Below are 16,064 nucleotides of genomic sequence, written 5' to 3'. Positions count from 1 at the left end.
ATTAAATGTACAACAGCAAGTGTGCAGAAAGTGAGGGGGTCTGAATACTAAGAGAAATGACAGATTTAAGATTTTGATTGTTAATTAATTTGCAACCCTTTCAGAAAATGTTTTCACATTGTTATTATGAATTATATGTGCATCCATTTAAACTTAAATCCACAACACAAACACAATAAAGGGTGTAGAAAGTGAAAAGGTCTGAATACTTTGTGAATCGACTGTAAGTGACACCAACACGTATGTCCTACTCCTTTAATGAAGTCTTTCATGTAATACTTGGTCACCACTTCCTGGTCTTGGATAACAAACACATCATCTTCAAGTGCCTGCACAATGGAGTGCTGTTTCATCCTGACGAATGACCGCAGACAATCAACATAGTTTCACAAGTGCATTGGTTTCTGCCCAAGTTGCTGGTTTTGTGATTCCTCACAAGTATCTGAGCTAGAGCCTCATAGGATTGTTGGCTATTCAGATTTCATTTGCCGGAGAGTACCTGGTGGTCTTTGCAGAGCTACAGAACTTCTAGACTTGCTCAAGTGTATGTACAGTGGATGTAATGATTCATGTAAACTGCAATGGCTTTTTGAATTAGACCTTATATATAAAATGGAAATATTTTTGGGCCATTCCAATGCTATATTTCTGTAAAGAATCACCTTTTGTTTGTCACTTTGGTAATTGGTAGGCCTGATGATTTGCTATTAGAGCTGTTTAAGATTAATTTAATCTATAATGACTTGAAGTTTAATGGCAAATACTATTTACAAACATATGGGACTGCCATGGGCAAAAAATTTGCTCTTTCTTATGCAAACATCTACATAGCAGAATGGGAGATGGGTTATTTGCTAAATGCTCCTGCCTCCCTTTCCTATATTTTAGATACCTGGACGATATGTTTCGAGTCTGGACCCATTCGAAGGATGATAGTGAGGATTTCCCAAATATTCTGAACCAAAACTGGAGACACACGTGCATGACATTATTTATTGAGGGGATAAAAGGTCACCCCTAACATCCTAACTGCCATTGGAGACCATAGAGCCCAACCCCTAAAACTCTCCTTGTTGTGATTCCTACAGCTTACTTTTCTGGTTAACAATCCTAGGCTCTGATTTTTGTTTTTTAGTTAGACTTTTGACACTAGTACTTTCTCTTTCTGACCACAGCTCATCTTCTTGTCTCTCCACTTTTCTCTTGCTGAATTATGACCTGAATGGGGTTGATAAAGCCATCTTGAACAGAACTGAGAAGGCCGTACCCTGGAGTAAACAGTGAGAGAGCTCATCTGGATGCTGACTGGACCAAGGAGATATTTAGCTTACTAGGATTGGGACCAAAATTGGGCAGAAAAACATTCATGAGTAAAATGACTAGCTGATGAAAAAATACCTAAAGGGGAAAAGAAGTGAGAAAAGAGTCCAAAGATAAAAAAGGTTCAGTAACCAGAAGATCAAGGGAGTCAGGAGTCACAACTAAAGCAAAGAGCAAATATTGTAGTCAAAAATAATCGCTAACAATAACAGTAACAGAGTTGTTGCCTTGTCTGCTTGCAATATGCAGTCAAATATTTTGTATTGTGAGCAGCAACTTTGGGATTTTATTATTCCATTGTTTTCTGGCTCTATGGTGACTTTTCCCCTTCTGGGGCTTTGAGACTCAAAGATTTTGCATTTCATGTTTTGTTTTATTTCAGAGCAGCTTTAAGTTAGCAGTGCCATCTTGGATTAAAGCAGGCACCACCAGTTTGTTGATTGTGGCTGCCTGGGTGCAAGTACAATACGTTGAAGGTGTGTGGAAGGTGACGGCACTGACCCAACACTTTAAAGGTCAGCGATACATGTTTCGTCAAACCTATGTATGCATCCTCAGACAAATCACTTTTCTTTTATTCAGAATAACTCAGTTAGCATTTGACCAAATGTTAGCTTAAGGAAATAAAGAGGCAATTTCCTGAGATAATGTGGGTTCATTAGCCATGGCTCAGCAGGGCAAGTGTTAAATCACGGCTTAGAAGGGTTTTGAACTTTTTAAATGTGTACAACACAATACATTCGACTATTTCTTGCCCTCCACAGATCTATGTTTAGAACTCCAGTAATCTATAACAGGGTAAGTGAAGAGCGGAGGCCAATTTCAGCAACATCAAAATCGAGGCAGAACACATCTCAGGTAAGAAGCCAGTTCACATGTACAGCTCCACATTAAGCCAATTTACATAACATTTCATATCCTTTAAAAACCACAAAGCATTGCAAAAAAGCTATGCTGGCACAGAGAGAATGTGCAAACTCCACAGAGAGACTGGAGTATAGAGGCAGTAATGCTAACAACTCCATTTCAATTGCATCCATTATCCAAATATATTTAAAAGTCAAACTGTAAGATATTCTACTGAACAGGTGCTGATCGGGGACCCCTTAGCTTAGGTACATTTACAACTTCACATTTTCTTCTTCATGGTCTTATACCACACAAATTAATTAATGAAGCAGAGCCTAGGATGTACACGTACATATTAAAGATGAAAAGAACAAAATCAAGAAAGACATCAGCAAACTGAAGAAATAAATTAACAAGAGACTCTGTAAATAGTATTTGAAATGTTTGTAGCTGCAAGGGAAATGCCTGACACAGCCATCTTCCAAAATTAAACTGATCTAGCATGTTTGTTATTTTATTTTTTAAATACTAGAGACACCATGTTCACAACATACATTGAATAATGAAAGCAAAAGAGTGCTATGAATGCGCATTTAAAAAGAGCACAAAAATAACATTTCGAGTCATGGTCCTCTTCAGGAGTTAACAAAAGGATAAAATCCTTTCACAGCTCAACATCAAGCAGTATTCTTTACTCTTTTTTAAATATTAATTTTATATTTTCCACCAATGTACTACATAATCAAATCCAAACTATATTCTTCTTGATTCCTGAACACTGCAAGAATTAAAATAATTATTATTCTGAAAATTTACTGCCCCACTGCTACTTTTTCAGTCTGATTCATATTGTAATTTTATATCTGATATTTCTTTATTTTTTTTAAACTCCCATTGCTCTTCTTTCATTGTATTATAAAGTATAATGATAATAAATCAAACAATGAATGCTGGGCAGCCCCATTCATTTAATTTAGGCACTGCTTAGGACATTTCTCCTTTTGTTTAATGATTTTTGCTGCATGACTTTGATCTTATTGGCATCTGAAGACTAGCTAAAGTTAAACATTGATACATTTTTAAAACTGTATGATGCCAGGCAGTTATAGTATTTGCTAATGGTGACTATTATTTTTTGTAAATATACTTAGCATCACTTCCACGAAATTCTATTGATATTAAAGCTTTTTCTGTTCAGTAAAATTTCCACTGCATTTTTGTTGTTTCTATCAACTGAAGGAGACTGAAAAAATCCAGTAATTAGGAAACACATTCTGCTTATATAACTGTTTGCAGGCAAGGACCCAAATCTATTAATAAGTGATTAAAAAAAAAAAAAAACACTCAATGAAAAACTGCCTTTTCATTTTGAACATTTTAACTAACAGTTTCACTTACATCTGTAAAGGTTGGTGAACAAGACCAATGATAATCATTTTTAGAATAAGTGCATATCAGAAATAACAAATGTGTTACTGACGGACAATTCTCAAAGATGATTCATTTACAATTCTGAAACTGATCTTTTGTGGAATTAAAATAGAAATAATCATAACAATTTGCACTTGACAATGGGTACAATACATGTTTATTTGTATTTAAGATAAAAAAAAAAAAATTACCTGCAGGGCATTAATTTACTTTTAATGGTTGACAATGTTGAAGCATTTAAAAAGTTGCTTTCTGGGAAGTATAAAAGCATAATTTGTGAAAGACAGCATCTTTACTCAAAACTGACTTAAAAAACAAAAAGGACAAAAAAAAAAAAAAAAATGTCATTGTCTCTTAATGTGATGAGAAAGGAATGTGCCCAGAACAACAGCCCATTAAAGAAACAAACAAGCTTGGTGGGCTCCTGCTTGCTTGTCCACATTTAATCAAAGTTCAAAACACAGAAATTAATGCAAACACCCCATACAATAATGCACAGGGATATGCTACTAAAAGTTGCTGTCCATCCATGGCGAGAGCAGAGATGAAGATTTTAGAAGCAGAGAAACTACACCAGCCTATGATGAGAGCAGTGATTACTACTCCAAACATTCCTCTGAGGAGAACAAAAAAAAAAAAGAATATTTCATTTATTAATATAACCATAGTTATAAGGAAGATAAATATTTTGTCTAGTACATAAAAACAAAACTATATACTTACTGCAGCGAGAACAGGATCCCAAAACTAGACAATATAATCATTGGCAAAAGACAGTAGCCCAGGACACTGGCGACACATCCGAATGACACACCCGTCATACTCATCAGGTTCAGTAAGCAGTACATTCCCAGACAGCCAATTGCACTAATTCCATAAACATAACCAAACTGTATTTTTCCTGCCTACACAAGACAAAACAAAAGCAAGCCAGTTAAATGAACTTAAAAATAAAGATTTTGTATGACTCACCATTCTACTCATTTTCATATGTACTGAAGCGAAAATTGATTTTTTTTGCTGAATACTTGAGTAATTTAGATTTGAGGAGAAACATAAAGGAACGTCATCTTTAACTGTACTGCCATACTTATACATAAACAAATAAATAAAAAAAAAACACATATAAACCAGAAGTAATGCAACCACTGCAAGTGGTGTAACAACTGGCTACTAAGTAAACAAATTGTTGGAATATATCTTTGCACCTTTCTTTAGCATATAACTAGTCTCATTGAGCCAGGCATATAATAAATCTAAACACAATCATGGGTGAACTTTGCTTAAAACTGGAAAGGGACAAGTAGACAGCTCACCAATCCAATGCCTCATGAAGGCGGCGCTCAAAGTAGGAGTGATTTTCAACTGCAAAGAGCAATGGCGCTCTTAATAACTTGATCCGACAGATGGCTAGCTTCCAATTATGATAAACTGTCTACAGTTGAAAAGCCTCTTTAAAATAATTATATATATATATATATATATATATATATATATATATATATATATATATATATATATAAAACATGCAAATGTTTGTCATGTGTGTAGAGACCAAGTGGCAAGTGGTAAAAATAAGCATAATCTGTTGCGAGAGACAAAAAACTTTCTGTAACATCAGATTATTCACCAGCATTCTAAGGCATGAATGGAATAGAAGAAAAAAATGACAGGTGCATTGTCACAGGTGCTGTGTGTGCTCTCTGTTGTTCTGTTATGACAATGGTGTTGGAGTCAAGTTAAGATATAAAGAATTGGCAGCAAAAATCGAGAAAATCTGAGTTGCAAGATATGCATTCGAAGTAAATGATGTGTCATGTCAGAAGAAGATGAAAGAACCTGACATTAAGAGAGCTGATAACAAAGAGCCACAGGAGATCCAATGTACAGGGTATGTTTGTCTTTTCTGTCGCCATGCTCATTATAATATACACATTAAATCATTAAGCTTGTTATCTTGTGCTACTGAGCTTTTGAAACGATAACAGCAATTTTAGCTTTTTGTTTTCTTTCAGTGTCAAGTCTTTTGTTCAGCTTCTCTTCCTCTCTCCCTGAAACCTTGGTGGTTTAAAGTGCACTGACTGGAAGAATTGGAAGTGGGTGTTTTAAGAAGATAACCCATGGGTGTAGCCTTTGCTTCGGAGGGTTTATCTGCTATTCACTACGACCTTTTTAACAAGTTATCCCTAGATGTGTATTCTCGTTTCAGAATCACATCTGGCCCTGCAAGCAAAGCATAAACATATTTGATGAAAGATTGACAACTTTGGATGTTAAAACAACAAAGCAATAAAACCAGCAATTCCAATGGTTGAAACACTGGCCTTGCGGACCATCAGTGGTCCTAAGTGTAAGTCAAGTGTTCTGTAAGTTAACAGTCATTTAGGTAGAGTGACTTTTAAATTGCTCAGATAGAATCGTTTGCTAGGTACTTCCATAAGCATTAAATTGTAACAATCAAGCCTGCTAGATGAATTTAGCAGTACTAAATCAATACACTAAGATATGTGAGAAATGGATCTAAAACAGCACCTAATTTTCTTACTGGTAACGTTTGCTTCAATTCCATGCTTGCAGCTATACTTCTGCTGACAGATTAACTGTTAATCGATTTTCATGACTCATGAGTTATTATGAGCCAGTGGCTGAAATTTGGAATTTTGAAATGCAAATCTAGCAATGTTGGATTTAGATATTAGTATTTTTCACATAACATTTACATTTACGGCTGATGCCTTTATCCAAGGTGACCTACCACATTTATGATACAATTGGTTACATTTGTTTTGATTTTCCAATTGGAGCACAGGCAGGTCAAGTGACTTGCTCACGGTCACACAGTAAGCAGGATTTGAACTCACAACCTCAGGGTTTGAAGTCCAAAGCCTTAACCACTTCACCACACTGCCTGCTAAAATAAATATGCCACAAAAAAGCCTTTCACAAAATTAATATGGGAAATCGCACTCCAGTTCTGCATTACAGGTGACTGTCCAACTCAAGTGGTACATTGATAAAAATGACTTTGGCAAAATGGACCTCAGTACAAAATACTTTGGGTATTATACTTCTAAAATATTTGTCCTTGAAATCACCAAAATGGCACTGTGAAAGGGAGAAAGGATCACAATCTATTGTTAATAGAAGACTTTGAAAAAAAACATGAAGAACAAAATATGAGATGGCGATCTCAAATTATCATTACCAGTAGTAAAGCCAGATTAAAATTTGTTAAACGTTTTAGAGATGAATAAATGTAATTCTGGAATGAAATGAAAACATCTGATGGAAAAAAGCTAAATCTTTGGCAAAACAATTGGACAGAAAGCAATCAGCAGCAGAAGATCAAAAAATTAAACATATACTTCATTTCTAAAACTTGGTGTAGGTAGTATCATGGCTCAAACATGCATGGCTGTCTTTGGAACAGGCACACTCAGCCTTAGTTAAGATATAGCTAATTACTGTAATAATAAAATGATTAGAGACGTGCTAAAATGTCTTGTGTGTTTAGATGCAGAAAATTGCCTTATACACAGTCTAGCACTTTATTATAAAGAAAAACAATCATGTGGAACATAATGCAATTAGGAGGAAGTGGAAAACTTTACATGACTAAATTGAATTAAGTAATTTAAGTTCAACCCAGCATGCATGCCATTTGCTAAAAAGGAGACAATGTCAGCCTCCACCCCAAAAGTAACAACTGCAAAAAGCTGCATTCAATTCTTGAAAAAAAAAAAGTATTTTATTAAGTTATTGGGTTGTATGATGGAAGTATTATGTGCACAAGATCTGCATCTGTTTTAGACAAATGTTATTAAATCAGATTATTCTAGTATCAACACTGACTTGTAATGATGAGCAAAGAACAGAAGTTGTTCAGAAGTGTTATTCTAAAAAGTAAAGGAATACCTGCTAACAAAATGTGATATTCTCTACCTCTTTTCCATATCTATCCATTTATTTCAAGTTCAAACTGCATGAGCATACAGTAAAAAGTATAAATTTACACTTTATTGGATTGATATGTATGACATTAGGGACTGGAAATTACACCAAATTCCATAATTAAAACACACACACACACACACAAACACACACACACACACACACACAATTAGCCAAGCCCTCCTTTCAGCACCTCTTAAAAAAAGATGCACTTTTATAAAGATACCAACAAACATTTTTACCTAAATTTGTTAAAAAAATATGAAAAGTAAAAATTGCATCATAAATTAATATGTTAAATACCAGTAGCAAAGTTGCTCCAAATGCCAGACAGAAAACCATTGGTCCTGCAAGATCTGTTTCATTCATGATGCTGCCATCTGCTGCTTTGAGTGGATGTAGAACTGTTAATGTCTTCTGCCAAATATGGTCAAAATTAATTCCAAGTTCTAGACATAAAAAAAATAAATAATGAAAAAAGGTTATAAAAAAAGAAAAGCTCAGATAGAATACTTAATATGAATGAAATTAATTTTGTACAATATGCTTGTGAAAACATTTAATAGCAATGAAAGCTTTCCAAGCCCACCTCCACCTTACTTATTTTTTTGCGGGGATGAGTACTGATGCTGGCCCATGAGCTGTTTGTAGAGTTTGCATGAATTTTGTTAAGACATATTAATGCTGACCTTTATGACAATTATTGTGATCACAACTACTGTGGACATGTTGCTTTATTTGTCTTCAAATATTTTGAAAATATGTATTATTAGGGGGCTTTGCCCCCTGCTCGCTTCACTCACATACCCCCATGGCCTGTGTTATGTGCCAGCCTCTTCGTGTCTCTGCCACTCGCGTATGTGTTTTTCACTTTCACCAAACAACAAATCTTTTAATTCTCGCGGATACGCCTCTTCATTGGGAAGAAACACTAGTCTTCCCTGATGGCAACACGAATTAGACGATCTACAAGTCTCTGATTAAAAGTTTAAATCCAAACAATATATTCAATCTCTTTTCGCTGTTTAGCTATTTCACAGAGTAATAATTTCCATTTGTTTGCGCTAATGCAATCTTTACTATAATTTTTTTTGAGACTTTCGAATTTTCCTACTTTCATGATCTCTAGCCTGCTCTGCATGTGTATCGCGCCAACGTTTTTCAATTCTTTACGACGTTCTACTTTGTCATCTACTCTTTGTCTTTTATTTCTGACCCAAGGCGTGGTTAAATCTCTTGGCACAAAGTCTTGTCTCGCGGGACGTGAAAGTATCTCTCTGAAAAAAGTCACGTCTCATCCCAGGATATTTCTTATTACAATAGAGACATGTATTATGAATTACATATTGTTTAATTCTCTGAATAAACTACTTTATTTAAATTGTTTTCTCTTTTACTTACCATATACCTCTTATATACTTATTTATTTACAATTCTTCATTGGTATTCTCTTTTATATACAGCCCCATGACATCTTGGTTCAGGAACCTTTTATCATCTATATGTACAATACAAGACAATGATGCGACTGCCTCATTCCCATTTTTTAAGTCATTTCTACTACATGTGACTAAGGAACATCGCCTACCCCTTGTGCTAGTGTACTGCAACCTGTTTTTTTTGTGTCTTAATTTTTTGTTTCAGATGAATGTTCATGTGTTTTTTTAAAACTTACTTTTGTTAGTCATATTTCTACTAGTCATTTTCTTGAATGTAATTATAAACATACTTTCATGCATTTTGTATTAATGTTTGGTTTAATTTACATTGTTCAACCAATTATTATATAATTATACACATTGATGTACTGAACACTTAATTATCAATTTAGAGTTTGGATTCTACTTATTTGCTCTTAACTTATGATTTTAATAGGATACATGTTTTGTGTATGATGGAGACATTAGTTATGTCTGACTCTAAACTGGGAAAACATGAGTGATTGGGCCTTTTGATAGATTGGTGCACAGTCCAGGACTTGATCCTTCCTTACGCCCAAAAATGATGCAATGGCTCCAACCCCTGTAAATCTTCTCTGGATTAAGAGAGTTCAACAATGATTAGAAGTAAAAATGGAGAAGCAAATTTTCCTTTCAAATTTCTTTACATGATCCATTTAATTTTCTGTCACTTACCCTCTAGTAATGGTGGCTCATCCTCAAAGCTGCTCCCATATACCGACTGAGGGCTTGTTGGAGTGTATGTTTGAGTTGGTTGATAGATTTGGCCGGTATATTGTTGTTGGGGCGGCATCATTCCTGGACTTACAAATCCACCAGGCTGGGAATAGTCATAATTTCCATATTGCCTGAAGCAACGATAAATGAAAGATAATGTAATCTAACTTAAGAGCAGAGCATGTGTTATGTACAGAAACAAAAAACAAGTCAAGATTTAAAAAAATGAATGCATGTTATTGAAATAATGGTTTGGCCACATTTGGTAAAACACACGTATTAACCAATTAATGAGGATAGTATTCTAGGCTTGCTAAGGTGGAATTACAGACTTCTTTCGTCTTAGTTTCTTTCATTTATACACTCCCTAAACAAATCATTAGGAATGCTATACTAATACTAAGTAGGTCTTCCTTTTCCTCTAATAACAGCCTTGATTCTTCATGGAATGGACTCCACAAGATGAAAAAATTTTGGAAAATTTCCTTTGAGGCTCTGGTCCATGTTGACAACACTGAACCTCGCAATTTCTGCAGTTTTTTCCGCTGAACATTTATGCTGTGAATCTCCTGTTCCACCATTTCCTGGAGGTGGTCTATTGGATTCAGATTGGGTGACTGTGAAGACCACTGAAGAACACTAAAATCACTGTCAAGTTCATTAAACTGGTTTCAGACAACCATTGCTTTGTGACATGGCTACTTCCAGCATGATGATGCACTATTAGAAGTGGGATAAATCGTGGTCATGAAGGAATGCATGTGGTCAGCAATAAACCCCAAATAGGCCGTGCCATTCAAATGGTGATTAATATTAAAGGGGCCCCAAAGTGTGCCAAGAAAACATTCACCACACCATTGCTCCACCACCACCCAACTGCTGATACAGGGCAGGTTGGGTACATGGATTCATGCTGTTGGTGACAAATTTTGACCCTGCCATCTGTGTGATATCTGCAGAAATTAAGATTCATTAAACCAGGATAGGTTCTTCTAGTCTTTAACTGTCCAGTTTTGGTAAACCTGTGCCCACTACAGCTTCAGCTTTCTTTCTTGACTGACATCCTACATAGTCTTCTACTGTTGTAGCTCTTCCACTTTAAGGTTTGACATCTTGTGCATTCCGAGATGCCTTTCTACTCCCCATAGTTGTACAGAGTAGTTATATGAGTTATCAAAGCCTTCCTGTCAGCTGAAACCAGTCTGGCCATTCTCCTCTGACCTCTCTTGTCAACAAGTCGTTTCCGTCTACAGAACTGCCGCTCACTTGATCCTTTCCTGTTTTTTTTTTTTTTTTGCACCATTCTAAATAAACTCTAGAGACTGCGGAGTGTGAAAATACCAGTAGATTAGCAGCCTGTTCGGCACCAAAAATCCTGCCACGGTTGAACTCACTCAGATCATATTTTTTCCCTTATAACAGTGTTTGAAGTGAACATTAAGTGAAACTCCTGACCTGTGTCTGTATGATTTTATGCATTGCGCTGTTACCACACCATTAGCTAATAAGGTAACTGCATTGATATGAAGGTTTACAGGTTTTTCTAATAATCTTCTCAGTGACTGTATATTTCACCTTTGTACAAACTTATACATACCAAAATACAACTTTAAAACATCACTTTAAATAACAGCAGAAGAATCACACAAAATATTAACATAAAAAAAGCGGACCAAAATGTCCAAAAAGAAATAAAGCGCAGTTAGAGAGATGTTTCAAAAAAGGTGTAAAATGAAACAGGTACACCGAGAGGCAAAACGTTTTAACTTTAAGTACCATTCTCAGTGCAAGTTATTATTATTTTTTTTGACCTTAGGTCGCTTTAATTTGCATTATCTTAAATACAAAAAGTACTAAAACATAAGCAACAGACAAAAAAAGATCCAACATTTGCAGTGTTATGTTCTGCTACAGACAATATTCTGAACCAGTTATTTCTTTGCCACTAAATACTACTGTAGCAATAAACTACCTCTGAAAAGTTCAGTTTTCTCTTGATAGAGCTTTATGAATGGATAAGCATAGCAAAAACATCTTTTGCATTATTTTATGCACATGGAACATAAAACTGAAAATCATTGCAGTTTTAGCCTGTGATATAACAAATAAAAATATATTTAAGGATATTTTATACACCCACCTATTGTATGGATCAGCTGGGTTGCTATATGCTTGTGCTTGATCATCAATGCTGTACGATGTTTGGTAAAAATCTGTGTTGAAGCTGTCAAACCCCGACATTTCAAACTGCCTGCAAAACAAATGACTTTTTACTAAATGCACTGATGAGGAAAACTAGTTCAAGCAATGAATTGCATGTTTACTAGTACATTATAAAGCACAGAGATATGCTAGTTTAAAATGCAATTTAACCTTTAAATTTTAGAAGTGCATACATACTCAAAACTACACTAAAATGCTTAAAATCCAGATGCTAAGAGTGGTTATTGTACTTGTTCCAGGTTAAACATACCTTTGTTTGCAGGGCACTTAGTAGTCAGTGCACGTTTCTACTTTTCTTGCAACCTTCTCAAATGAAACACCTTATAAAAATAAACTATTGTAGTATCTGGTTTTATAACCTGGAACATATTCATAACACACACACACAAAACTGATCACTTATCTTATGTGCACAGGTGTATTTCATGTGTGTATTCTGAACTATGAAATAAAAACTCCCCAGCAGACAGATTGGTTAAGCTTCAAAAAAAACCCCTAAACACTAAAGCAATGTGATTTAAGAGGCTTACTCTCCCAAGCAAGGCAATGTTTATAACATTAATAAGTGATTTCTCACATCATAATTGCTTTGTTCCATAACCAAAAGAGGCTTTGTTTATACTTGCTGTAGAAATTTCTACAGGGAATGCTGTCAATGTTGTTTTTTTTTTTTTACTTCAGATGTAAAGCAGTCATTATTTTTCAGTTCCCCAGCCTCTCACCAATAAAAGTGGAGGTTTTCTTTATGGCGTTTTTCATACTTTTGAAAGTATTTTCCAAAAGGTTTTTCTGATCACTCCAACAGAAATAACAGTTTATTAAGTAGGTAGATTGCGTTTTGGGATTAGCCTCAATTTTCTAGAAGTAGCAACCAAAAGGATGGAGGTTGAATAAGCTGCCAGTTGTCATGACACACAACTTCTGTAAGACTCCTTGATCTTGATCAATGATACCAGCACCACAAAACTAATGGCACCTCGTGGGTGTGGAGAAGCTGACAGTAGTCTTTCATTTTCTTGACCATGTACCACCACACATTACGATCCTCTGGATTGAATATATTCATCTTCCATTTAACATACTAATTTCAAATAGATCAAAGACATATTTTCCAGTCTGCCCATTTCATCTTCAGTGTATTCTGAATAGTTACGGTGTATAGAATGATACAACACTACAATTTTTGGACTGAAATCAATCAATAAACTATCTGCCTTACTTATGCCTGGCTCAATTCAGTTCAATAATTAGTTGTAAACTGCCCTTCACTGACGTTATTAAACCATGCACCCTGTACACATAAACATACAAATTACGTCACACTTAGCAAGATATAGGACATTAATTGGATTACTGCTTCTTATATTTGCAAACCTTTACAAACTAAAAAAACTTTTCTCAAACCGTGTAATGTCCATATTTAACCACTTTTTTCATGTTGTCTACGCATGCATTAGTTGTGACAGCATCGGAGATTCTTTGTTTTACAATGGAAATAGTATCTTCAGTTACCGTTTCGAAATCAGTTATATTACAACATTGCAATACGTTTTACAGAGTCAGCAATTCCCCCAACGATTAGCAATCCTGTGTACAGTATGTATGATATTAATCAGAAGAAAGTACAATGCGCATACACGTCAGCACCAATAAAACATAGCGCCCATTATATAAAATGCGCTGCTCACTCTTAAAACTTCTCTTGATCGCACGGAGGGATAAAGTCATGTTTTTCTACTAAATTGTTTAAGGCACTATGACGTCAAATGCGGAATTACCCAACGCTTGTCAACTCACTTGATTTCTGTACAGAACTGAAAAAATGGCCTTCTGGAATCAGCTGCACATACACCACGACTCTGCAGCTTTTACCAAACGAGCGTTTGCTTTCTGAGAAAAAGGAGTTGGCACTACGAAAACGGTGGCCACATTCTGCCCTTTGCTAGCTGCAAGTTGTAAAAATGCCAGCTTCGTTGCGCTCACCCTTCCAGACGTTGACACTCTTTACTTCTGCCACTGAAGCATAAGTCCAACTCTGCAGCGACGTGTCAAGCCCCCTGCTCGCCTCTTCTTCCGGGTCTTTACAGCGACACGGGAACCGGAAGTACTAGAATGTGGTTACTGTGGAAACAGAGTCATCTGCAGGCGGGCGGAGTGTAACATTGAAACTGAACCGCACCGAATGGTTGATAAAAAAATTATTTGTTGGCACGTCGGCATTGTTAATGTGGAGTCGTATAACGACAATCGACACAACTCGAAAATAATGAATCTTTGTTACTTTTTCTAAATAAAACTGAAATCAGCTTTGGCACTTTATACAATAGTTTTAAATTCTTGCATGCTTGCTGTTTCTCTTTCATTATAGCAAAACATAAAGATAAAGCACCGTTGTATTCATTCACGCAGCAAAAGTATTTACATTTGAGGATAAAATGAAGGCAGTTACAATTTTCTTAAAATTAGAGAAGTGCTCATTGATTGCAAAGGAAAAAAAGGTCAGCATCAGTGAGAGCTTCTGCCTACCGGTAATGACGCTGCTCAACTCTCATAGCCTATGTGATATACTGTATGCAATCAAAAGTCAGATTAAGTGGCACATCTTCTGCAATTCCACATATTTACGGTAACACGACTTACTCTGGGGTTTAGCGCTGTCGTGGACTAGCAGCAGGTCAACACTAACCCTATGTGCTGCTGCAGTGTGTCTTTGGAGTCGGAGAAGAGGGGATAACAGGGAACATAGGTGCATAAGCACGTTTAATGGACTTAATATGATGGGCGATGTTACAAAATGAATCCCGCCTCCATCAGGCAGACGGTTATAGATATGAAAAAGCACAAATGTGCAATTAAAAGAGCATCAGAAATTTAATTTTGAACTGAAATACAGTATGATACAGAACAAATATATTTAACTCAGTGCCACAGAAAGAGACAAGCGTTGCATGGAAATATTTATATTATGTAATACAGAAGTGCAAAAATACAGATTAACATACATTTAACCATCAAACTTAGTTAAAAGACACAGAGTTGGTGGCCCTAATTACAAAACCACTGCAGTTGCAGTTCAGAAATTGTGCATTGAAAGATGGCTGCCAGTTTCTTCCATATTGTATTCCTTCAGAGTATCATGAAGGTATCTTTGTGAGTGTTCTCCAGATATCATATGTGATCTCTCACAATATATATTTTATAGATGTTGTGTTTTACTGTGAAGATTGCACTACCATGTGACATTATTTTCGAATTTTGTCCCACCTCCAACTATATTTTTTATAACTGTTTTTCTTCTTTTGGAATGCAGCTGTTGTCTTATCTCATAAAGTGATCAAGTCACATTACATAGCAGTCTTATCATGGTGCCATTTAAACATTTGGCTCAAACAAAGAGGCATAACTCAAAGATTGGCAACTTTGATGGGTAACACTTTGCTCCAATAGTCAACCAAAATCAGTGGCCTTAAATGCGCCCAAGAAACCAATGGCAAATCTCTATTCCTTCTCTTCCATCAAATCTTCTCAGCTCTCATCAAGCTCAGTGCTCTCAAATTGGCCATAAACTCTGCTGCCCATAGCAGGACCCCTTAGCCTGTAGAGTGATTTTTTTTTTAAAATTTAATTTTGCCATATACAATTTCTTGTCTTTTACTTAGAAGGGCAATCTGGTAAAGGACTGGAAGGGTGAAGACTTCTCTGTACTGGAGTTAAATGAGGGGTTATGAGTCCAAATTTTGCAAAAGAAAGCAAATGCATGAGCAAGAGAGAGACCTACAGTATGTGAAAGCCATGTGTTGATCTTGCTAATAACAGGAGGTGCCATAGTGAAGTAAAAGAAGAGCTGTTGAACAAAGAAAAAACATTTTAAACTTCCTTCATGTGTGCTGAAGAAAGCTAACCAGGAAAGGAACGAAGAGCTCAGCCATCTTAACCATATGTATTAAAAGATCAGAATTCACACTTTGTGTGCCTTTTTCTGTAGGAGAGGAAATGTTCAACTATGCTATCTCTCGCTCTCTTTCCTATATATATATATACTAGGCTGACCCGCCTTTTAAGGCGACCGACTTTTAAGTTGACCACTTCTTAAGGCAATTCAATATGTAGAAC

General features: G+C 35.8%; 1 protein-coding gene across 2 annotated transcripts; it reads right to left on the bottom strand.

The window, feature by feature from the left end:
* Positions 1-2,656: 2,656 nt before the first annotated feature.
* Positions 2,657-14,037, bottom strand: yipf5 (Yip1 domain family, member 5). Of its 2 annotated transcripts, none has more exons than XM_039774914.1 (6): positions 13,935-14,037; positions 11,869-11,979; positions 9,687-9,859; positions 7,855-8,000; positions 4,324-4,505; positions 2,657-4,216 (listed from the first exon to the last, which is right to left on the bottom strand). In XM_039774914.1, the coding sequence occupies exons 2-6, from the start codon at positions 11,967-11,969 to the stop codon at positions 4,054-4,056; spliced, it is 765 nt and encodes a 254-aa protein (XP_039630848.1). In that variant the 5' UTR covers positions 11,970-11,979; positions 13,935-14,037; the 3' UTR covers positions 2,657-4,053. The 2 variants fall into 2 exon arrangements, with proteins under 2 accessions (XP_039630848.1, XP_039630849.1); XM_039774915.1 differs by lacking the exon at positions 13,935-14,037 and adding an exon at positions 13,749-13,928.
* Between the last annotated feature and the right edge of the window lie 2,027 nt (positions 14,038-16,064).

Source organism: Polypterus senegalus, chromosome 13, assembly GCF_016835505.1.
Source record: "Polypterus senegalus isolate Bchr_013 chromosome 13, ASM1683550v1, whole genome shotgun sequence".
NCBI lineage: Eukaryota > Metazoa > Chordata > Cladistia > Polypteriformes > Polypteridae > Polypterus > Polypterus senegalus.
This window is presented reverse-complemented; position numbering and strand designations above follow the sequence as displayed.